This window comes from Aethalodelphis obliquidens, unplaced genomic scaffold (assembly GCF_003676395.1).
Source record: "Aethalodelphis obliquidens isolate GAN/ISIS:26980383/991018 unplaced genomic scaffold, ASM367639v1 scaffold11, whole genome shotgun sequence".
Taxonomy (NCBI): Eukaryota; Metazoa; Chordata; class Mammalia; order Artiodactyla; family Delphinidae; genus Aethalodelphis; species Aethalodelphis obliquidens.
This window is the reverse complement of record NW_020837955.1, coordinates 4,592,602-4,618,162: the sequence shown is the minus strand read 5'-3', so window position 1 is coordinate 4,618,162 and position 25,561 is coordinate 4,592,602. Positions and strand designations below refer to the sequence as shown.

Genomic DNA, 25,561 nt, shown 5'->3' with positions numbered 1-25,561 from the left:
ACTCCACCACCTTGGTTCAGGCTCCCCAGGATCCAGATATTTGGAAAGATATGCATCAAATTAAGATCTGATGGTTCTCCTGGAGATTGGGCTCTGAGGATTGAAGGCTTCCAATTTTTAATGTGCATAATTAAAATTTTTTCTGTTTAATTTATAATTAGAAGCTAATCATTTTTTTAATTAAATTACAAAAATTTTTCTAAATTAGCAAGTGGGAAAAAAGCAGAATTTTAAATATTATACAAAGCAGAAGTTCTAAGTTTAACTGCAGTAGAAGCCCCAAAGGTTCCTCTGTAGAACTGGAGGTTTTGTGGGACAATTTGAAAAACTTTATTGAAATCATTGTTTTTGTATTTACAAAAAAAAAGAGAGAAAGGGCGCAGGACACTTACTTCCCCAGTGGACGTTTAAAATTTGATTCATTGATATATTTTTGGCTCACATTTTGCATCAGCTGCTCCCTCTTCCCAAAGCAATAATATATTGCATAATTAATTCGGTTCAAGCCGTGAGTATACTAAATCTGTTTTTTTTTTTTTTTAAATGACCCTACGGTTCTTCTTAATAAAGGTATTGGATTTTTTTGGGTTTTTTTGTTTTGTTTTTGTTTTCCTGGCCGCACCAAACGGCTTGTGGTCTTAGTTCTCCGACCAGGGATTGAACCTGTGCCTCTTGCAGTGAGTCCTAACCACTGGACTTCCAGGGAATTCCAGGTATTGCATTTTTTTAAAGAAACAAAGTCATAATGAATTAGGAATAGCACAATCAGAATAAATTAGGCTTATCAACATATACAATTCAGTTTTTAAAGCTGAAATTTTGATTAAAAATAGCTAGATATTTAACAACCAATTTGACTTAGCTACTTCCTCCCATGAGACTCTGAGTAAATATCCAGCCAGATGAAGAAATTCCACAGGAAATGATAATAATAATAGAAATAGCTAATATTGTTAAATCCTTAGTATTTGCTAGGAACAAGTTAAGTATGTTTCATGAATCTTCTTTTGTAGTACTCACAAAATTCCCATATATTAGATTGCATTATCCCCATTTCACAGATGACAAACCTAAACTGAGGTTTAGAGACATTAAGCAACATTCCCAACATCACACAGGTTTCAGCCTGGACTCTGAGTTCTTATAAACTCCCTTATATTGTGATAAGAAACACCTTTGCAAAATGTTCCTACATAATTTAGTAAGCCATCAGAGAGTTCAAGAATAAATGTTTATGAAGTTATCAACATCGAGTCCAAGCCAAATGACCTTGTGTCTTTTCTCTTTATCTGTGTTTCATAGGAAAACATACCTCCAATGCTAATTTAAAAGAATATTTTAAACAAACTCTTCAACAAGAAAAGTTAGACTTCTGTCTTATTACTGAGAAGAATTGTGACTTTGTCCCTTTAATGTTAATAAACTCAATTCCTCCGATTATTTCTTATCGTTCAATTGTTCCACAATTAAAATTATTTTCACATTGTCTATGAATGGAGATATAATATAGTTGAGTCTATTCGACATAAAGTTTGACCAAGGAGAAAAAAAATGAATGATTCCTTTTCTCTGATAATTTCACATACCCATTTCAGAATTACTGTAATACAATTTCACATTGTAGGTAATATGTGCTGAATTCCAGTTTTTGTTTATTTGTTTGGTGTTTAGCTTTTGTTTCCTCAACTTAATTCTGAAGTTTCTGTGATCATTTGCTGCTGGTCGCCTGTAGGTGTGACTGTTTGTGGCAGGAAAAAAATTGGTATAAAATGTAATATATTGACTCTAGATATATTATTTATCATTTTTCCTTTCAACCTACTTTGACAGTCTTCTCACTAAAAGGTTATAGGCAGTTTGAGAGTTACCAGTTGTTTCCTTCTTTATTTATCACTTTGCTGGCCCAAAACGAGCTCCGCAGGACACATTTTGAAAATAATTGGCCTAACGACTAAAGAAGGATATAATTTAATGTTTGAAACATTATTGAAAGGAGAAGGAGGCATTGCAAACAATGTGCTGGGACAACAATTATAAACTGGGACTCTCTATGGTAATTGGGAAATATGCTTTCTTTATCCAGACTACCTATTAGACTCCTATTTGAAGGTTATTCTTGACTAGATGCCAAGTATGGTAGTCCTTGCAAATCTAATTGGAAAACACTAAAAGTGTGTTACAATGTTTTATATATATGTATACACATATACATATGCATATATATATATATATCATGGCTCATATTTGGATAATACATACTTATAATAAATAATTATATATAATATTCTTTACATATGCATGTTTATGATAAATAAACTCTCATTGTGAGAAGGCATGAGCCATGCTTATTCATATTTATATGTAGTATCTCAGTGTACAATATGTATTTCTTGAAATTTTAATTCAATTCAATTTAATTCAATTCAATAGTTTCTGGACATTTACTACATGAAGCGAATGGGTTATACATGAAGACATAATGACAAGTAGGAAATTAAAGAACTAATAGTCTAGCAAAAGAGAAATGGGTAAATGACTGCGATACAACAGGGAGTTCAATGCTTTTAGTAGAAATTCATGCAGATAACAGAGAAAAACTTAATTTTAAGGGCTTATCATTTCATATTACCAAGATGAAGCTTGAATAAAAACCATAAGCTTAATATATGAAACAAAGTGGAGAAAAGGGAGGGTAATTCTCAGAGAAGTCCAGGTACATGTGCAAAGCTCTGTTGCTAGAGAAGTTGCTTTATGCAAGTTAAAAGAGATGAGACTGAAAAATGGTCAGATATAAAATCACTCTAAATGATATGATCAAAGTTTTGAAACTTATCTGGTATATGGTGGGAAATACTGAAACTTTAATTAGACAGTGAAAGATCAGATCAGAATTGTATTCCAATTCTAGGGGTCCAGAGTTGAGGGTATGCCTCTAGGCAGGTATTTGGGCAGGAAAATAGGCGTCAAACATATTTGAGTAACATTTCATAGATAATGCAGAGAATGTCTTTGGAGATTGATTGAGTTTGAGATGAGGGGGGTCATTGAAATCTAGGTCCAAATCAACCAAGACCCCAAAGGTAACAAAGGTAACATGAGAATGGACATGGATGCATCAGAATATATTAGAAAGGATAATGAGGTGTCTGTGGGGAGTATAAGAAAACTACCTAGAAAAATTGAGAATTGTAAGCTTGGAAGTCAGGAGAGATTTCAGGTAAGAAAATACTTCGACAACACACAGATCATCCTTATTTGGTGAAAAAGGAACACATTATGTAGGTTTGATGAATCTTGGTGAAAAATATAGTGAAAAGGAAAAAAAAAAGCTTCAAAAGATAGAAGTCTGGAAAATCCCTAAGATTTAAGAATAAGAATCAATCAATCAATCAATCCAAGAACGGAGATACCCTTTACCAAAAAAAAAAAAGAAATAATAAAAGGCCATCAAAGATTTAAGAGGAGAAACACAGGGCCATCAAGGGGAGGAAAAGAACCAGTAGTTTCATAAAAGACAAGAGAGGAGAGAGTTCCCAGATTGTAACACATTTAATGAGTATGAGCCAAGAGGAAATTATAAATGTCATACATCACTGGAAATCATCACCACTCTTGTAATAATTGAGAAAGTTTCCCTGGAAGGAGAGAGCAGCATAAATAAAGCAGAAGAACTCTCTTTGATAACTACCTGAAAACTAGAGCTCTTTATGACAAAGATTATAGTGGAGGCATTTGTGGCAAGATAGTCTTGGGAACTAACCCAAGGCTTTAAACAGGGTTGGGGAAGAATTCATTAGAGCATGGATTCTAGCTACTAGATGGCCATGTCTGGTAAGCAACTAATGCCAAAATACTGAAAACTGCACGGCACAATAAATATAGGAAAATGTATATATAGTAAACGCATAGCTAATATGTAAATATTATCATATTAATACTATGGTGTTTCTAACCAGGGACAATTTACTCAGCAGTAAATCCAACTAGCCAAACAGTATGCAACTGTTCAACACTGAAAAAAATACATAAGTATTTACTGTCTTTGCCTTTAATAGGAAATCAAGAAAATAGAACCATGGACCCTATACTCTCCAAATTCTACAGAAGTTTTCTATAATACTAGAAATCTTCAACTAGATAGGCATAACAACTTTAAGAGAGTCAGAAAGTGAGAATAAATTTACACAATATATCAGAAGAATTTTATCTTATCCAGGTTGACAAGTCTCCTCTATTAACATAGAGTTCAACATATACTAGGGTCCAGTGGCTATTTACCAAATTAATAAATACACAATAATTAACACAGGGCTACAATTTACTTTAGTGCCCCTGAGACACCAGATTTATATCAGATTTATATTATATTATTTTTATTATATCTTGGTTCATGGGTTAAACACTGTACTAGGCTACCTTTTAAAGATTTTCTGAGCTGATAAATTCTGCACGCATTGTGGTAGAACTAAGGATGGTACCTCAAGTCAAGAATATCACTGAGGTAATTGGTAGAAAATTTCACATCAACCCAGAAGGTGAGCAGGTGTCAAAGCTCTCAAAATTTTGAAGAATTAGTCAGGAAAGGATCAGCAAGTATGTAATTAGAGTCACCATATCCTGTTTAGCTGACATAAATGGTTAGCTCTCTTGCTCTGAATACAAGATCTTATTTATTGAAATTTCCAGAAATTTTAGCAAAGTATGGAAATAGCAAAGGAAAATAGAAAAAAAAAGAAAATTTAAAAAAAGACAGACATAAACACAGCAATTTGAATGTGAAACTTAAAAACTAGCTACACTTCTTAACCCTAGTGATCCAGAGGGGATCTGAAATGGCATGTAAAAGAGCACATGGAAACCTGATGCCATTACTACAGCTGATTTCGTTTTGCTATGATGGCCACAATAAAACTTCCTTCCCCTTATGTTCTTCGTACAATGTGGCTCCTACACTCCTCCCTTCAGGAGATGGTATATACTTCTACTCCTTGAATCTGGCAGAGGTATGACTATAGTGACACTGAAGTGACACTGAAAATTACAAGGCTAGTTCATAAAAGTTCTGTCCAATTCTTTGGGAAAGCTTGCTTTTAGAACCCAATGCTTTGATGTGAGGAAGCTCAAATAGCCCAGGAAAGACCTACATGGAGTAGAAATGAAGCCTCCAGCTCACAGCCCTCACTAAGCTGGAACCAACAGCCAGAATCGACTTGCTAAGTTTACCATTCGGAAAGTGGTACCCAGCCCTTAGTCAAAGTGCCCCCCAGCCCTTAGTCAACGTGCCCTAGCAGATGCTGTGTAGAGTAGGGATGAGGTGTTCCCTCAAGTCTGCCAAAAGTGCAGTTTTATGAACAAATTTAAAGATTGTAATTTGAAGCCACTAAGTTTTGGTGGTGTGTTATGCAGTGATTGATAATCAGAACAATTGCCTAATTTTGTAAGTAAACATATTTAATTTTTTTCTACATGGCAATAAAAATATAATGCTTAACAAATAAATACTTGCCATAAGTATTTAAATCTGTAAAACTAAAATTCTTTTTGTTTCACAGAATGTTAAAGAATGGGTTGATATGTTTAAAAATGATGACGAAGCATTCCAGTTTGATCATTCTGGAATTTATAGCATACCATTTAATTTAAGATACATGATTTTAAAAGAAAACTCTTTTTACTTATTAGCTATAAGGTTAAGTTACTTAAACTCTGTACCCCAGAGATCTCATCTATAAAAAACCATAATAGTGGTAATTATCCACAAGGATTTAAGTCAGTATTTTTGTAGAATTTAACACAGTTCATGACAAACCGAACAATCTATATAACCATTAGTCATTATTGTCATTTACCCCAAATCTGGAGCATGACTTTGTCTCTAGCATGAAACTGTATAGGAATGAGAGAGATGCTTAGTCTGTAATCTGTAGCAGAGAGGAAGGGATACTCAAAGATCCTTTATAAAGTCAATACACTTTGCTTCTCAAGCAGTAACCTCTGTCTTTACTTCTCTCAGTACGTCAAGTACTGTTAAACATTCATCATACTGGTTCACTGATTTTAGTCTTATTATATCAGTATTCCCCTTCTCTTGGGATCTCTCTGGTACACCAGCTACATAAATTAACTCAAAAATAAATTAATACTAAAAATATTTTTTGTCATGATTTCAACTAAGCCTTTCAAAGAAAAGTTCAATGTTCATATCATTAAGGCTTCTCACTTTCAACAAAAATAATATCATGACATATAACTTTAGGTAACCTATGAATGTTTGTCTAGACAATCTCTACATTAGCTTTTTTGTCTGCAAAATTACTCCATTTAGCTGAAAATTTATATTATTTTCTTCACTCAATGCACATCATAACATTTATTCTTTTTTTCCCGGCTTATTTTTTTCATGCAAGCCAATTAGACCAGTAATCATTTATGCCAACAGACACAAAAGTGATTTTCAACCATTTAAGAGCTACTGTTATGTTAGTAAAGCTAGCAGGTAAAATACTGGATAAAGTAATTGGTAAAATATAGGATAAGAATTCTTTGAAGTGACTGGAATGCAGTGTAATTTACACTTAGGAGAAGGGATTTCTGTTCTATTCTTTTAAATATTTCAAATAGAGGACCCCCAAACCACAGTTCTCAAATGTTTGAGAAAAAAATTCAAATACCTTGCAACAAATTCTGACAGCATCAGCCATGTTACTAACCCAGAAGGCTGAATGCTTTCCAGAGGAACAGCAAAGACGTTAATCAAATAGTTCACTCCTAGGAATTTGACTGCTCTAAAAGAGAATTCATTTTTTTCTTTTTTTTTTTACTTTTAAGGGAGAAATTGATATTTTAGCCTAAGCAGGATATCTGTTAGCCTTATAAGTTTTATTCTTAGGTATGTATATTTATCATCCAGGCAGGTCTAAGGTATGAATTCCAGGCTGACAGCAAGTTAAGATTTATTAGAATTATAAAAAACAAATGCAGAATTGAGTGTAGAAAATAGGTACTCATGCTTTAACTTTTTGTTTCTTTAAAATACATCTTTAACTAATAAATATTGAATATTTGAATTCAGGATTCATTAGCTCCCACCTTCAAACAGCCAAGCATAATCTCCAATAATATTTCAGGGCTCTAAGAGACAAGAGAGTATCCTGTTGACTTGTGTGTCCTCTGACTTAGGGCTGCATGTTTACATGTGAATTTAAGGAAATGCTGGAGTCATTTCTTGGGGTTTCCCAGTATATGTTGGTAACTGAAATTTGTTATGCTTTACACACAGAAAAAAAATAAAATAATCAGAGTCAAATGGGCTGTTGCTTCATGACATACTTTCTACTTTGTAAATGATGTAATTATGCATTATGACCAAAAGTTTACCCATACTGTCTCAAAATGGTTTTGAACATAAATATTTTTCAATACCAATCTAGTGAAGTTTCCTATTTTCACTGAATATGTGTTCAAAATACTTGAACAGGATCACACTGGGGTTAGAGAGGTGGAAGTGAAGAAGAAAAGATGGGAGTATGCTTACCGGAGTCATCAACTCAGGTATGGCAGCTTGATAGGTGAGTGGGCGACAATCACGAGTGTTTGGCACAAGGACACAAGGAAGAAACATTGGACCCAGGTCATCTCCATCTAGAACATCCACTGTGAGGGTGGTGGTAGTGGTTCGCCGTTCATTCAGGTTTTGTGCACGGTCCTGTGAGAGAGGAAAAAAGGAAAAGAACACAAGATGGATGCAATGATCCCTCTAGCTTGGCTAAACTGTAGACAGGTTTCGTCCAGAGTGTAGGCATCTGACCTCACTTTTCTCAGAACATTTACTTTAGAAAATTTCCAATTGTAAATACTTTCTCCACAGCTCTGAGATGTCAACCTTCTACCAGCTCAAACTTTTGCCAGTTTTATAACCCATGACTCTTTCTCCAGGACCTAGGAATCATCCTATTGAAATGTAATAATTAATAAAGGAAGATAGAGCTTCTATCTCCCAGTGCCTGTGGGAGGGTAGTAGCCTAACTTCCATTGAAGGCTTTCTCCAAGTTGTGAAACTATCTCCCATCATGAGGATACAGGAATGTTTACTTTTCTTTGAGAAGGCCAGTTAACAAACAAAGATGACTCTTGATTCCTTCACTCCTTCCCCTACCCCAGCATTTTTTTTTTTTTGATAATGCTTCAAGAAATTTAAGTCTATGAGATAAATATTGGTTATTTGGAAAAAAAAAAAAAAAGAAAGAAAAAAAAATGAAGGGGTAAATAAAAGAAAGAAAACCCACCAGATCTGCTATACTCTTATTGGAGAAATGCTTTTGTTTGTCTCACATAAGATTGCCTATGATGAAGTATTTCGAGAGCCTTCCTTGTCTCCATGTAGCCTGCTGGCATCACTAAAATAACTTGTCTCCAAGTTTCTAAATGAGAATTGTTTTATTTCTTCATACTTTGGGACTCTAAAAAGCTACAATTTCTGAGAGGAGTGTCCTTGTAATAGTAAAGGGAATTATGTTCCCACTTTTTCTCTTATCCACTAGCCACAATATTGCCAACAGAGAACAGCTTTTTATTTTTTCCTGCTTTTTTGTTTTGTTTTCTTTTTCTATTTTTACTGGTTGTAAAGAAGTGTTCTAAGCCAAGATCTCAGAAACCAAAAATCTCTATTGATGGAATTTTGCAAGTGCAACCTTCCTGTAATGCAATAACTATGTGACTCTGAAACCAAGCAGGACCCTATAGGGCCCTCCTAGGTACAAATCCTTCCCGTGTTCCACATTTCTTGTTTGTAGGTTTCATCCGGTGTCCTTGACCTTCACTTAGTTCCAAAGGGAAGATTTAAACAGTTGCTAACCAGGAAAGTGAGGGAATGCAGAAACAAAGGAGGAGCAATCAAGACACAATCCTGTGAGCAGAAGCAAGAAGAACTACAATCCTGCAGCCTGTGGAAAACTAACCACATTCACAGAAAGATAGACAAGATGAAAAGGCAGAGGGCTATGTACCAGATGAAGGAACAAGATAAAACCCCAGAAAAACAACTAAATGAAGTGGAGATAGGCAACCTCCCAGAAAGAGAATTCAGAATAATGATAGTGAAGATGATCAAGGACCTTGGAAAAACAATGGAGGCAGAGATCGAGAAGATGCAAAAAATGTTTAACAAAGGTCTAGAACAATTAAAGGACAAACTGAGATGAACAACACAATAACTGAAATGAAAAATACACTAGAAGGAATCAAGAACAAATTAACTGAGGCAGAAGAACAGATAACTGATCTGGAAGACAGAATGGTGGAATTCACTGCTGTGGAACAGAATAAAGAAAAAGAATGAAAAGAAATGAAGACAGCCTAAGAAACCTCTGGGACAACATTAAATGCAACAACATTCACATTATAGGGGTTCCAGAAGGAGAAGAGAGAGAGAGAAAGGACCTGAGAATATATTGGAAGAGATTATAGTCGAAAACTTCCCTAACATGGGAAAGGAAACAGCCACCCAAGTCGAGGAAGCACAGTGAGTCCCATACAGGATAAACCCAAGGAGAAACATGCCAAGACACGTAATAATCAAATTGGCAAAAATTAAAGACAAAGAAAAATTATTGAAAGCAGCAAGGGAAAAATGACAACATACAAGGGAACTCCCATAAGGTTAACAGCTGATTTCTCAGCAGAAATTCTACAAGCCAGTAAGGAGTGGCATGATATACTTAAAGTGATGAAAGGGAAGAACCTACAATGAAGATACTCTACCCAGCAAGGATCTCATTCAGATTCGATGGAGAAATCAAAAGCTTTACAGACAGGCAAAAGCTAAGAGAATTCAGCACCACCAAACCAGCTCTACAGAAAATGCTAAAGGAACTTCTCTAAGTGGAAAACACAAGAGAAGAAAAGGACCTACAAAAACAAACCCAAAACAATTCAGAAAATGGTCATAGGAACATACATATCGATAATTACCCTAAACGTGATGGGTTAAATGCTCCAACCGAAAGACACAGGCTTGGTGAATGGATACAAAAACAAGACCCATATATATGCTGTCTACAAGAGACCATACAGACTGAAAGTGAGGGGATGGAAAAAGATATTCCATGCAAATGGAAATCAAATGAAAGCTGGAGTAGCAATACTCATATCAGATAAAAAGATTTTAAAATAAAGAATGTTACAAGACACAAGGAAGGACACTAGGTAATGATCAAGGGATCAATCAAGAAGAAGATTACAACTATAAATATATATGCACCCAACAAAGGAGCACCTCAATACATAAGGCAACTGCTAACAGCTGTAAAAGAGGAAATCGACAGTAACACAATAATAGTGGGGGACTTTAACACATCACTTATAACAATGGACAGATCATCCAAAATGAAAATAAATAAGGAAACAGAAGCTTTAATTGACAAAATAGATCAGATAGATTTAATTGATATTTATAGGACATTCCATCCAAAAACAGCAGATTACACTTTCTTCTCAAGTGCACACAGAACATTCTCCAGGATAGATCACATCTTGGGTCACAAATCAAGCCTCAGTAAGTTTAAGAAAATAAATTCATACCATAAATAAATGCATATCAAACATCTTTTCTGACCCCGACACTATGAGATTAGAAATGAATTACAGGGAAAAAACATAAAAAATGCAAACACATGGAGGCTAAACAATACGTTACTAAATAACCAAGAGATCACTGAAGAAATCAAAGAGGAAATCAAAAAATACCTAGAGACAAATGACAATGAAAACATGATGATCCAAAGCCTGTTGGATGCAGCAAAAGCAGTTCTAAGAAGGAAGTTTAAAGCTATACAAGTCTATCTCAAGAAACAAGAAAAATCTCAAAAAATCAATCTAACCTTACACCTAAAGGAACTAGAGAAAGAAGAACAAACAAAACCCAAAGTTAGCAGAAGGAAAGAAATCAAAAAGATCAGAGCAGAAATATATGAAATAGAAACAAAGAAACCAATAGCAAAGATCAATAAAACTAAAAGCTGGTTCTTTGAGAAGATAAACAAAACTGATAAACCATTAGCCAGACTCATCAAGAAAAAGAGGGAGGGGACTCAAATCAATAAAATTAGAAATGAAAAAGGAGAAGTTACAACAGACACCGCAGAAATACAAAGCATGCTAAGAGACTACTACAAGTAACTCTATGCCAATAAAATGGGCAACCTGGAAGAAATGGACAAATTCTGAGAAAGGGATAACCTTCCAAGACTGAACCAGGAAGAAATAGAAAATATGAACAGACCAATCACAAGTAATGAAATTGAAACTGTGATTAAAAATCTTCCAACAAACCAAAGCCCAGGACCAGATGGCTTCACAGGTGAATTCTATCAAACACTTAGAGAAAAGCTAACACCCATCCTTCTCAAACTCTTCCAAAAAACTGCAGAGGAAGGAACACTCCCAAACTCATTCTATGAGGCCACCATCACCCTGATACCAAACCCAGACAAAGATACTACAAAAACAGAAAATTACAGACCAATATCACTGATGAATATAGATGCAAAACTCCTCAACAAAATACTAGCAAACAGAATCCAACCACATATTAAAAGGATCATACACCATGATCAAGTGGGATTTATCCCAGGGATGCAAGGATTCTTCAATATACACAAATCAATGTGATACACCATATTAACAAACTGAAGAAGAAAAACCATACAATCATCTCAATAGATGCAGAAAAAGCTTTTGACAAAATTCAACACCCATTTATGATTAAAAATCTCCAGAAAGTGGGCATAGAGGGAACCTACCTCAACATAATAAAGGATATATATGACAAACCCACAGCAAACATCATTCTCAATGGTGAAAAACTGAAACCATTTCCTCTAAGATCAGGAACAAGACAACAATGTTCACTCTCACCACTATTATTTAATATAGATTTGGAAGCCCTAGCCTCGGCAATCAGAGAAGAAAAAGAAATAAAAAGAATACAAATTGGAAAAGAAAAAGTAAAACTGTCACTGTTTGCTGATGACATGGTACTATCCATAGAAAATCCTAAAGATGCCACCAGAAAACTAGTAGAGATAATCAATGAATTTGGTAAAGTCGCAAGATACAAAATTGATGCGCAGAAATCTCTTGCATTCCTATACACTTATGATGAAAAATCTGAAAGAGAAATTTAAGAAACACTCCCATTTACCATTGCAAGAAAAAGAATAAAATACCTAGGAATAAACCTACCTAGGGAGACAAAAAGACCTGTATGCAGAAAACTATAAGACACTGATGAAAGAAATTAAAGATGATACCAACAGATGTAGAGAAATACACCATGTTCTTCGATTGGAAGAATCAATATTGTGAAAATGACTAAACTACCCAAAGCAATCTACAGATTCAATGCAATCCCTATCAAATTACCAATGGCATTTTTTACGTAACTAGAAGAAAAAATCTTAAAATTTGTATGGAGACACAAAAGACCCCGAATAGCCAAAGCAGTCTTGAGGGAAAAAAACGGAGCTGGAGGAATCAGACTCCCTGACTACAGACTATACTACAAAGCTACAGTAATCAAGACAATATGGTACTGGCACAAAAACAGAAACATAGATCAATGGGACAAGAAAGAAAGCCCAGAGGTAAACCCACACACTTACGGTCAACTAATCTATGACAAAGGATGCAAGGATATATAATGGAGAATAGAGAGTGTCTTCAATTAGTGGTGCTGGGAAAACTGGACATCTACATGTGAAAGAATGAAATTAGAACACTCCTTAACACCATACACAAAAATAAACTCAAAATGGATTCAAGACTTAAATGTAAGGCCAGACACTATAAAACTCTTAGAGGGAAACATAGGAAGAACACTCTTTGACATAAATCACAGCAAGATCTTTTTTGATTCACCTCCTAGAGTAATGGAAATAAAAACAAAAATAAACAAATGGGACCCACTGAAAATTAAAAGCTTTTGCACAGCAAAGGAAACCATAAGCAAGACGAAAAGACAACCCTCAGAATGGGAGAAAATATTTGCAAACGAATCAAGGGACAAAGGATTAATCTCCAAAATATATAAACAGCTCATGCAGCTCAATAAGAAGAAAATAAACAACACAATCCAAAAATGGACAGAAGACCTAAATAGACATTTCTCCAAAGAAGACATACAGGTGGCCAAGAATCACGTGAAAAGCTGCTCAACATCACTAATTATTAGAGAAATGCAAATCAAAACTACAATGAGGTATCACCTCACACCAGTTAGAATGGGATTCATCAGAAAATCTACAAACAACAAATGCTGGTGAGGGTGTGGAGAAAAGGGAACCCTCTTGCGTTGTTGGTGGGAATGTAAATTGATACAGCCGCTATGGAGAACAATATGGAGGTTCCTTAAAAAACTAAAAAGAGAATTACCATATGATCCAGCAATCCCACTACTGGGCGTATACCCAAAGAAAACCACAATTCAAAAAGACACATGCACCCCAACGTTCATTGCAGCACTATTTGCAATAGCCAGGTCATGGAAGCCACCTAAATGCCCATCAACTGACAAATGGATAAAGAAGATGTGGTACATACATACAATGGAGTGTTACTCAGCCATAAAAAGGAACAAAATTGGGTCATTTGTTGAGACGTGGATAGATCTAGAGACTGTCATACAGAGTGAAGTAAGTCAGAAGGAGAAAAACAAATATCGTGTATTAACGCATGTATGTGGAACCTAGAAAAATGGTACAGATGAACTGGTTTGCAGGGCAGAAGTTGAGACACAGATGTAGAGAACAAATGTATGGACACCAAAGGGGGAAAGCCATGGGGGGGTGGGGATGGTGTGATGAATTGGGCAATTGGGATTGACATGTATACACTGATGTGTATAAAATTGATGACTAATAAGAACCTCCTGTATAAAAAAATAAATAAAATTCAAAAATTAAAAAAAGTCAGTAAAAATTGGCTTGATGAATAAATAAAAATATAGAAAAAAAGAAACAATCCTGCAGTGATAAAGCAGGACCCTGGTTCCTGCTCAAGGAATATATGTAACCATATATTTGAGTTCTTCTGCAGGAACTAAGGCCCCCACCCAGGTGGAGAATGGTAACTTCAGGGTGAGTATAAGATTCCTGAAACACTGCCCTGTTACCTCACCACCAACCAATCAGAAGGAAGTCTGAACACAGTGGAAGATAACAAAGACTCTGACTCCCCCCTCCCCAAATGATTAATGTGATTAACTTCCCCTTTCCCCCTTTAAAAACTTTCATGGTCAAGCAGAACCTTTAGATTTGGTTCTTGGACCCGAGTCCACCTTCTCCAGGTTGCCAGCCTCCTGAATAAAGCAACCTTTCCTTTTCAACCAACAACTGTCTCTTGAGTATTAGCTTTCAAGTGGCAAGCAGCAGAACCTGAGTTTGGGAACAACTCTAGTATTCTTTGATGTTTAGATCCATTATAAGACAGACTGTGGTCAAAACATGGGAAAAAAGTTTAAATTTCCCAAGTGTGGGGATTCACTAGACCCTCAGAGTTCATATACAAATTATTTTAAATTAAAGACATTAGAGATTGAACATACACAAAAAGGAGGCTTTTCAGAGTTTTCCTTATCTCATTAAAAGCAGAAACTTTCTCAAGTGAAGCTGCCATGAATCTCTTCCTTGGGAGAGTTTTATAGCCATGAGAAAAGGAGAAAAAAAAGAAGAAGAAAAACACTAGCATCTACATAAACACACATTACCACAAACTTTCTTTGTCTACTGTTTACCCTCCCTAGAAACCTGCTCCTTGTTCCCAAAGAAGTATTTTCTCCCTCCTCATGCATGAAGTGAGGTACATAAAACCTCATCTCTAGCTGCTCAGGGAGCAACTTCTTTTGTTTGCGCTCATACGCATATACTTTATTCTTTCTAAAATACTTAATGAAATATTTTATTCTTTCTACTGTTAAAAACTGTTTTGGGGGTTATTGTTTTGTTTTGTTTTTTGTTCAGTTTAATTTGAAAGTCGCCAATTAGTAAATCTAAGAGGGCAGAGAAAAACATTTTTCCTTCTCAAGAAGGGAATAAACATGATCAAGATTACACTGATAATTATGATTGGTTAAACTTTATTTTATTTTATTCTATTCTATTCTATTTTACTTTATTATTTATTTATTTATTTTTGGCCTCAATGCACAGCTTGTGGGATCTTAGTTCCCTGACCAGGGATTGATCCCGGGCTCTGGGCAGTGAGAGCACAGAGTCTTAACCCCTGGACTACCAGGGAATTCCCCTGATTGGTTAAATTTATGGGGTATAAAGATTTTTTCTTAAAGTCCTTCTTTAATTGTTCTAAATTTTCCATGTCTGTTTATTATATCTAGTACAGTTGAAAGTATAATAGGAGTAGCAAATGACACATGAGACAACTTTGGTGGTCCACAAGTAAATTTTTTAAATTATACTTTAAATGTACGAATTGAGTATATATAGAAGACTCTTAATTTAACATAAATTACTTAGAAAACACAACTGGTTCATCAAACCTACTATTTTTTTTTTCTTTTTTTTTTTTTTTTTTTTGCGGTACGCAGGCCTCTCACTGTTGTGGCCTCTCCCATTGCGGAGCACAGGTTCCAGACGCGCAGGCTCAGCGGCCATGGCTCATGGGCCCAGCCGCTCTCCGGCATGTGGGATCTTCCCGAACCGCGGCACGAATCCGTGTCCCCTGCATCGGCAGGCGGACTCTCAACCACTGCGCCACTAGGGAATCCCAAACCTACTATTTTAAGATTATGATTGTGTAGGGGAGCAGAATTTACCACCCCCAAATATGTCTCTTTGGCATAGGATTATTTCAGGCTGATTATTTTTAAGACACTGCAGACACAGAAGTTTTGAAAACTGGGTAAAAGTTACCCCTTTGTATGAGTCATTTACCTGTACTAGGGAAATCTCCATTTGTAAAGGTGTCTCTCTGGCTGTACCAGAAAGAGGGAGATGAACTTATCTCTAGAAACTTATCATGCAGATGGCAACAATTTAAATCTGCATATCAACTTTACCCTTGTTTACTGAGCTCTTTCAGGTAACCTCCCATAACTGACCTTCTACCCTCAACATCTTCTTTTGTGTTTAGCTGAAGATGGTAATTAAGGTGAGGGCTTCTGCCATTCTGGAGTAGAGTTACCCTATTTTCCTGAGTTTCTCCCATGTATACAGAAGGTATATATGTGACGAAACTTTTGTTTGTGTTTCTTCTGTTAATCTGTTTTATATCAATGTGATTATTAGATCAGCCAAAGAATCTAGAAGGGTAGAATGGAAAAATTTCCCACCCCTACAACTGCTTAGGATGTACTTTTTAAAAAAGACTGCATCAATCTAAAGTTTAAGAAAAATATTGAATGAATACGATTTTATGTGATATTGGATGTGTTACTGGCAGAATGGCGATTTCCTCAGTTCTTGCCCTTCTCAAGAGAAATAATTCAGTCTAGAGGCATAGAGCAGTTTTAAATAGCAAGAATTTTATTAAGCAGAGTGAAAGTACACTCCTGAGAAAGGATTAGAGTGGGCTGTCTGGAAACCAGAAGTAGTCTCGCAATGGGGCAGGGTTAGGATTTTTAGAGTGGTGGTCCCTCCTTGTGTCCTGCATCATTTAACTGACAAGTTGATTGACAGCTTTAAGTTATATAACTTTTCTCCTAGTGTGCAGGTGCTTACCCATAAGCACCGAAGCAAAACCCACGTGGGTGGGGGGAGGCAAAAACCGCAATACTAATTTATTAGAAATATGGCACAATGAACCCTGGATTACCTTGAGTCACCTTTTAGGTCTTGGTGCACCTGTGCCAACCTGTGCTGGCAGGTTTACCTTGCTTGGTCCTGATATGGCTGGAAACTTAGCAGTGGTCCTTGACTAGAAGAGGGAAGATCTCTGGGCATGCTCTGATTACCAGTGTCCACATGGGGAGGGAAAGATGACCCCATCCAGGATGGGATGGGACCCAGTCAAGTCTGACTACCTACCTAACAGATGTGGCAAAAAAGTCTATAATATCCCAGAAGCAGTATTTCTATACTTGCATGTCACTCAACCTTACCTCTCATATGTTACAGCCAAGTCACTGTAATAGACAAAGTATAATGTTTTCTATCCTAAGTCTTTCAGTTTGTCAGCAACAAATCTATTACTATTCTCTGCTTCTTTGGGTTATTGTTGCCACTCCATAACATGGATACAACTGCATTAGAGAGGGTGCATATTTACCAAAATACACAATATAGGCTTTTGTCTTATACTGGGAAAAGAAACTGCTTACAAAGTGTTGAGCTATAAAATCTCGATTTTTAAGTGGAAACTAAAAAAAAAAAGAAAAAGATCAGATAACCTACTGTGGAGGGGAAAAAATAATTTTCCTCTACCCTTTTAGGTTCTTAGATAAAACCCCTCAGTAGTAAAAGACAGATTAACAGGAGTAAAACAAACAGTTTAATAACATGTATACTTCCTGTATACAGGGGAGATAACCAGGAAAACTGAGTAACTCCCCAAAATGGCCCAAATCACCACCTTGAATACCATCTTCAGCTAAAGACAAAAGATGTTGGGAGGGGAAAGCCGAATTTTCAGTGAAAGCACAGTAAACAAAAGGTATGTTTGTTATGCAGATTTAAATCTAAGCCTTCTCCATTAATAAGAGTTTCTAGAGATTTAGAGTCATCCTTGTCTTCCTGGTACAGACCGAAAGACACCCTTATAATTGGAGATTTCCCTTGTAAATGTAAATTGCTTCTACTGGTTTTCAGAGCTTCTTTTCTGTCTGCTGGGTTTTTTTTGTTTATTTTGTTTTTTTGTTTTTTATTACTTAGCCTAAAATAATTCTTATGCTTGCTGAAATAAAATTCATAATTTATGGCAAGATGAGAAAATTCCCTCCCCTTTAGTGTGTATTGCACATCTGCATTATTCAGACCTCCTTAGGAAAAAATATTCCTTCTAATCCCATCAATGGTCACAACTCCTTAGGAGATAACCTTCCTTCTTAATCTTGTAAGGAGTCATGATGACCCATGACCCACTACTCTTTGTACCTATAGATCTAGGTTGTGTAAACTGTGTAAAATATGTCATTTAATGTACAGCCCTCTGTCTCAAAAACCTATATAACTGTGCTTTGACCTCTAATGGGCAGAACAGTTCTGCAAGCTCTCTGAGAGGTTGTTCCTGAGTTATAATCCTCAGTTTGGCTCAAATAAAATTTTCCATAACTTTCTTAGATCACTTTATTCATTTTTTTGTCAGCATGCTAAAGAGGCATATTTTAGAGTGACACATTCTGCTTCCCTTTACTACTACTAGGAGCAGAGATACAGTAACAAAAACTACCAACATGTTTTATGTGTACATGGAGATTCCCCAGAATTTGCCACCAATAAATATAACATGTTATAATGAAATATGAAAATAGGCCTCATGCACATTCCTAACTTGCAAGCCTCTGGAAGGTGTTGTTAATCCATGATGCTCTTTTTCCAGTTCAGAACCAAATTTGATCTTAAAATACTGTCTAAAGCAAAGCCCCTGACAATTAAGATAAAAACCGAAAAGAAAGGAATATTTTACTCTTTCTAGTATAATGCTGCTGCTCACAACTCTTCTGAATAAAGGAAATAACATTCTAAATTGGGAGTGGTATAAATAAAACATAATTATTTACATAAATATTTTATATGATTTCATTAAATTTACATTTGCATTCATTGTTATGTGAAAATCCAGTACATATTAAAAACTAATCCCCAAAATCCTTCCTTCTCCTCTTCTATTTTCCTTCATTTCTTTTCTATCATTTTAAAAATAAGGTAACACTTTAAAATTTTAGACATTTAAAAATAAGATTTTGGGCTTCCCTGGTGGCACAGTGGTTGAGAGTCCGCCTGCCGATGCAGGGGACACGGGTTCGTGCCCTGGTCTGGGAAGATCCCACATGCCGCGGAGCGGCTGGGCCCGTGAGCCATGGCCGCTGAGCCTGCGCGACCGGACCCTGTGCTCCGCAATGGGAGAGGCCACAACAGTGAGAGGCCCGCGTACCGCAAAAAATAAAATAAAATAAAAAATAAGATATCATTAATTTAGGAAACTGTGACTGTAACTGGCAAGCAAGAATGTATCTCTTTCAAAGTTAACCAAGTTTGACTGTTTCATTTGTATTTTCTCAATGTGCGTTATTATTTCACATATCATTTATATATTTGCTAACATTAAACATTTAATTATATGAAACCTTTATTTAGCTTCCATAACCACTGTGAGTATAGTTATGCAAGTAATTGCAGGTGATACAAAGAATAATCCAGTATAAAAACTGACATGCAGGAATTTAAAAGCAGAGAGATAACTACAACGTAGACTCAAAGAGCCACAAAGAATATTCATCAGAGTGTGAGATTTGACCTAGCTGAAACATTCTCTCAACGCCTCATAAGGAAGTGGTATTGACCTTGTCACTGAATCACTGAATACTTAGCATCTTTATTCAAAGCCTCCAATCATCTGGTCTCGTAACATCACAATACAATATTATAACATGATATCTGACATATCAAAGACATGCATTTTTTAAATTAATTATTTAATAAATAAGTAGAAAATTTCATCAATATATTGTAAGGAAGAACTATTCTTTAATTTGTTTCAGAAAAGGAGATCTGTGCCTAGTAGAATTTCAAAGAAAGTTACTTTTATAAATAGCTCAGAGACAACTAACTCATTGTCACAATCCACTTTTTACAAAGCACATTTTTATAAAACTGCAAATATTTCAACTATGAAAATGTTAGAGAAATAAAACACCTCTAACCATCAAATGATAAGTAAGACTTCAATTCCTTCATCTCAATAGAAAGGCTTTCTTGCTATAAAATAGTTGAATTGCACACTATTCTTTGATCAAACTAGAGATAAATGCTAATTTTTAATTCACCTAGTATCTGCTCTATATTTAGAACTGTATTAAGTCAAATATTGATTATGTGGAGTGGAGCCAGGAAAAATCTGGACTCTAACAAATACTGTGAAATTATATGAAACCTGGTTTTAAAAATGAGTATGAGACAAAAATGCTGATGTTCAGATTTATTTTTGAGGCAATGTCATAGGAGCCTTGGAATAAAGAGACTTCTAACACTTACATACTTAGTATTCAAGTAGTTTGTAGTTGACAAAATGGCTAAAGGCACCTACCAGACTCACTCATAGATACATATATTAAGTACTCTTTCATTACCTTATCTGGTATTTGCAGTAGAGAAAGCAAAAAAAAAAAAAAAAAAGGCAACATAATTAGAGTTGCCTTGAGTCTTTTGACTCTAACTCAGTTACCTAAGACCTTGGAGGAATCTGTCATGCTTCTGTTCACCAATGGAAGATGGTCTATCACCAACTGAAATTTTAAAACTTACCCTAGTAACTTGATTCTGTTAGATTTCTTTATTCGAAAAAGAAAATAACAGCAACAAGTTTGCCTGGGTCTAAATCACTTTAGAAGTGTGTTCCTTTTTTCTTTTCTTTTCTTTTTCTTGAAAGTGTCTTTTTTGTTTAACTAATTTTCCTTAGCTTTTATGCATACTAGTAAACAGAATACTATCATTTTGCTTACTTATAAAATTTTCAAGCAATATCTTCATTACTTGAAAATTTTATAAATAGTTCTTAAACCATCAACAACTATCCTATTTCAGTCTTACTCTCCAGAATATGCCCAAGAAACTGGCAAAACTAAAAACAATGGTTGTAATATTAGCACTTATTCCACATATCAGTAGGAGGTAGACATCAGGAAAGGTCAGGCAGGATAGGGGTTATTCTGAAAAGTGGTTTATATAGTTTGAAATATGAAAGTATAGAAAGTAATTTTTATATCCAAGCCTATATAATTGCAATGTTTTGAAGAAGAGCAGAATATGCCACCCCAAAATATGCTACATTGGCATATTGAGTATTTTACATTAAAGTTTCTTAAGAAACAGCCAGTGCAAGGAGGACATTTTGATCATCTTTTGTCCCCCTGAAAGCAGGACATAGATCTTCCATATGAAAAGAATCCTCCCTGTACCAGGAGAATAGAGGGCATCATTATCACCAGAAATAGGGAACTTAGGGCCAAGAGGCTGTGTAAAAGTACCATGGTCCTTTCTAATGTGATACCCTGAGCCCAAACCTCTTTGCCTTGCAAATTCTTCAGAAATTTGTAGTTTCCTTGTCTAAAAGACAGCCTGCTTTGGTCACTTTTTTCAGTCTCATATTTTTTTATGGAGCTCCTACACATACATTATTAAATTTGTTTTTCTCTTGTTAATCTGTGTTATGTTAATTTAATTTTTAGGCCAGCCAAAGAACTGTAAAAACTTCAACAAACTTCAGTTAAAGAGTCAGGAGACCAGAAGGGGGAGCCCTCACACTTTGCAAGGACAGCATAGCTCAACAAGAAGAAGAATGCCTCCTCTTCCATCCTTACAACAGCTCAGCTGATGAAAAGCCATGGTCTCTTTGTTTACTATAGCTCTCCCAACTTCTTATCTCCCCCTCTCTCTCCTTCCCTTGTTTTGTAGGGACTTGCACATGGCTCACTGTGGTTGTAGACCCCAAATTGCAATTCCCTTCTTATCCCAAATAAACCCATTTTTGCTGGAGAAATAACGGGCAGTCTGTTTATTTTAGGTCAACAGAACCTGGAAGGGAAGAAGGAAAAAGTTTTTCATCCCTACAGTTTACACACTTTTTTTGCATACTCGAGTCCATTAAGAGAAAAGAGAGAGCTGAGAAAGATATAGTATCATATATTTTTTAAATACAGTATCTTGTTATGAAAGATAGTTATGTCCCTTCTCTAGATTTTTGATGTATGTGAAAATATGGAATAGCACTGCTAATTGACAGAATAATTCAAAAAGTATTCTTGCTATGAGTCTTAATGAAATGTAAATCTTTTCTTTCTGACAATTATTTAAGGGCTCTTGAGTAGTTAAGAGCCCTTAGGATTTCCCTCAGGATAACCATAATACAGAAAGAGTTGGCTTGAAGATATCGATGTATAGAGATGGGTTTGATTTTTTTATGATTTAGGGTAACATCAAAATTGGAGTTTGTGGTGACAGAATGTATCAGAAGTTTCAACAAAAGGAAACCCCTGACTTTTGTACTTCTTTGAACTTCCTTTCCTAGATTTTTTTCTCCTTTTTTCTGGAATTTCATTGCCTCATTGGCTATTCATATTTTTTAAAAAACGGTGTGGGTAATACTGTTGCAAAAATCCTAAAGAAAATAAGTGACAAGTTTTCTAATGTGGGTCACCCAAAACTCTTGCAATTTATTTAAGAATCATAACATGTTCACATGGATAAAAAATCATAACATGCTCACAACTACAAGAAATTTGAATGATTCCTTTTGCAAATCAATCAAATCTTTGTACTCTAAGCAAAGCCAGGCCAAATCTGAGTAATGTTCAGTAATTTATCATCAGACCTCTAGCTTCTTAGAAACCATCTACTTTAAAGTCCAAATTGATTGCTCATATTTCAGCTCTTCTTATGACTCCAAGATAATAAGTAGGTTTTTAATTGACATAGTTTACATTGTACATTGGTTTACATACCATCAATAAAATAATAATAACTACAAAGAATATAAAATAATAATTAAAAGATATTTTAATATATGGGTATCATTATTCTATATAAATATAAGAATATAAATTGTATAGATATTGATATATATGAGTAAGTAAATGTTTAACAGCCAACTGAGACAAGCAGTCCCGACTGAGGCTTGAGATAGATGGGTCCCAGGCAAGACATTTACAACTAGCCTCCTGTTTATACTTTGAGATAGAAATAACAACAGGAACAGGATGAATAGCTAGACTTTGTCTCCTGTGGACACTGTAAGATAACAGTAATGGTAGGGGAGGGAGGGGCTAAGTCTTCCTGGGGTAAAAGATAAGGAGGTCACAACTCCCTTATTTTTGGGGTCAGGGAGACCTCCCAAATTACACTTGCACAGAAAGTTTCCTCAGGAAACGGGGTGCCAGACAACAGTAAGTTTTGCTAACTTCCCTGAGCCCCTCACACTGAAATCCATCTTGGCTAAAGAGGGCGAAGGCACATGGGGAGGGCCCTGAGACAAATCAGATAGGGGTAAAAGCAAGACGACTGGTCAGAGGAAAACAAAGACCTGGAAGCCTGCCCCCTTATAAATGATTTAAACTTCCCGAAGATGTGACTCTTACTGAGCCTGCCCATGTGTCTATCCACAATATTCCTCTCTTGTCCTCCAAAGGGGACAAAAGCCAGGGCAGTGTTGCAGCCAGGGTTGAATCCCTGGTTGGGGAACTGAGACCCCGTGTCAAGCTGCTGCAGCCATGGCTACACCACAGGGCCCCCAAGAACATGACTTGGAGCATTTGTCACTTTCCATACTGTAAATATCTCCCACCATGGCCACAAATGAGGTCACTGTACTTGGAGTTGGAAAGAGATGTCCAAAATTGGCCCTCAAAGCAAGCGTGAGCCATCTTTTCAGCTCCAATAAGCCACTGTCTTAAGTAAGTTATATATCTAAAATGTAGAGGAAATAGGCATTTTTCTTTATAACTTGTGGGAATGTGATGTGCTGCAACAATTTGGAAGATAATATGGCATTACCTACTAAGATGAAAAGTATATGTATATGTATGTATGTATATACATATATATACATGAATATATACAATTTTTCTCATAGTAACTTTATCTTTTAATTATCTATTCATGAACAAGTAAGTACTGGTACTTAAGAGGTTTATGTAATACTGTAATGATATCAGAATATATTCCAAGCATTAGTTTAAGCACATTTTTGTTTGCTAACTTGCTAATCCTCACAAGAACCCTATGTGGTATATTTCATTAATATCCCCATTTTATTACTTAGAAAACTGACACACAGAGTATACCAAAAGTCACACGCTAGGAAATGGCAGAACTAGGATTTGAATTGGGGCAATGTGGTTCTAGAATTCATGCTTTCACCGCTATACTATACTCCCTGCCTCTCAGGAGAATCATGAGATTAGCTATCAGTTCTGTGCCAAAAACCAAAAATAAACAAAAAAACCTTAAGTATAGTTGAATAAATTGTGATATATCCTAATTTTAGTATATTATATAACTTTTAAAAGGATATAATCTGAAAACTTTTAAAAACACTAAAAATCTTATAACTTCCTATATTTAGCATTCACATTTTGTATCGTATAATTTACATTTGTATAAAAATTACTATTACAGATAAATTCATGTCTTCATTCAATTTCTCACCAATTCCATTCCTTCCTTTCGAGGATCCATGTATATCCTGTTATTTCATAATTTTACCCTTGAAATGCTAAAATCTTATCAGTCTTTCCCCAGTTATGAGTAGTCTAGCAAATTGGATTTGAATTGTCCCAGATGTCTTTATAAATAGTTTAAAGTAGATGACAAGTCAGAAGATTTATTTTATTTTATATTTCTTTAAAAAAAAACACCTCATTTTAAATAGCACAATAAAAATTAGCTTTCAAATCCATTCCATAGCAATCTGACTTTTCTGTAAATTTTATTAGAGATTCTGAGTCAGAAAGGAAAATTGTACCTTTTCTCCACATTTTCATTTACATAGGAAAAAAAGGGGTTCAGTGTTTTTGAGGAATGATGAGGGGCCCTCTTTAAGAGGTTTTACTTTTTCCTACATCTATAGTTTCTACTCTAGTCTCTGCTACTGAGCCCTAAGACAACCCACATTGAATTGGAAAAAAAGAAACAAAACAAGTATTTTGAATGAAAGTCTAGAAATCTGTCTTCAAAAAACTAGATTTCTATCTATACCTACCCACACACATATACTATATATGTAAACATGCATGCCCTTTCTGCTGAAATATCTCTAAAAAAGACAAAACATGGCCACTTAGCAACACTTTCTCACATATAAACTTGTTCAGAACAGCTGATGGAGGATATTTCCTTTTGCCACTCCCTCTTGTCTTTCTGTTCAGCTATAAAAATATGATTACAATGCTTAGGGGTTATTAAAGGTACAGGCTGGCTTCAGAGTCTAACTACCTTTTCAGAATATGGCCCTGCCACTTATTATAGGAATTTTTTCAATGTCAGATGCTATCTGTCGCCAGCCCTGTTAGATTTTTTTTTACTGAAATACTAGCCCAATTCTCCTCCTTCCTAACAAATTATTATTATTTTTTCAATATGCCCAGCCCCAGGAGACGAACCATACTTGCTTGTCATCCAGAGATGATTGTCTCATTCCCCTTTACCACCTACAGACTTCCTTAACTTTACCGTCTGCTATGCTGACTCATATTCCTGTTCTGTGTGGGGAAGCTGGGTGGGAAGGAGCTTCCTCTCAGATAAAAGCAGACAGAATCAATGAACATAAGAAGTCCTAGTTTTACCACCCTTATACTCAGACTTGAATTGCAGTCGTGATGCTTATGGTGCTGGTATTCACT

General features: G+C 35.6%; 1 protein-coding gene across 16 annotated transcripts in view; it reads right to left on the bottom strand.

Moving 5' to 3' along the window:
- Positions 1 to 25,561, bottom strand: part of PCDH15 (protocadherin related 15) — a 718,778-nt gene that overhangs the window by 376,157 nt on the left and 317,060 nt on the right. For all 16 annotated transcript variants that reach the window (XM_027111903.1, XM_027111902.1, XM_027111901.1 and 13 more), the window contains one exon: positions 7,535 to 7,705. In XM_027111903.1, the coding sequence (XP_026967704.1) occupies positions 7,535 to 7,705 (171 nt within the window). The remainder of the gene's footprint in view (positions 1 to 7,534; positions 7,706 to 25,561) is intronic.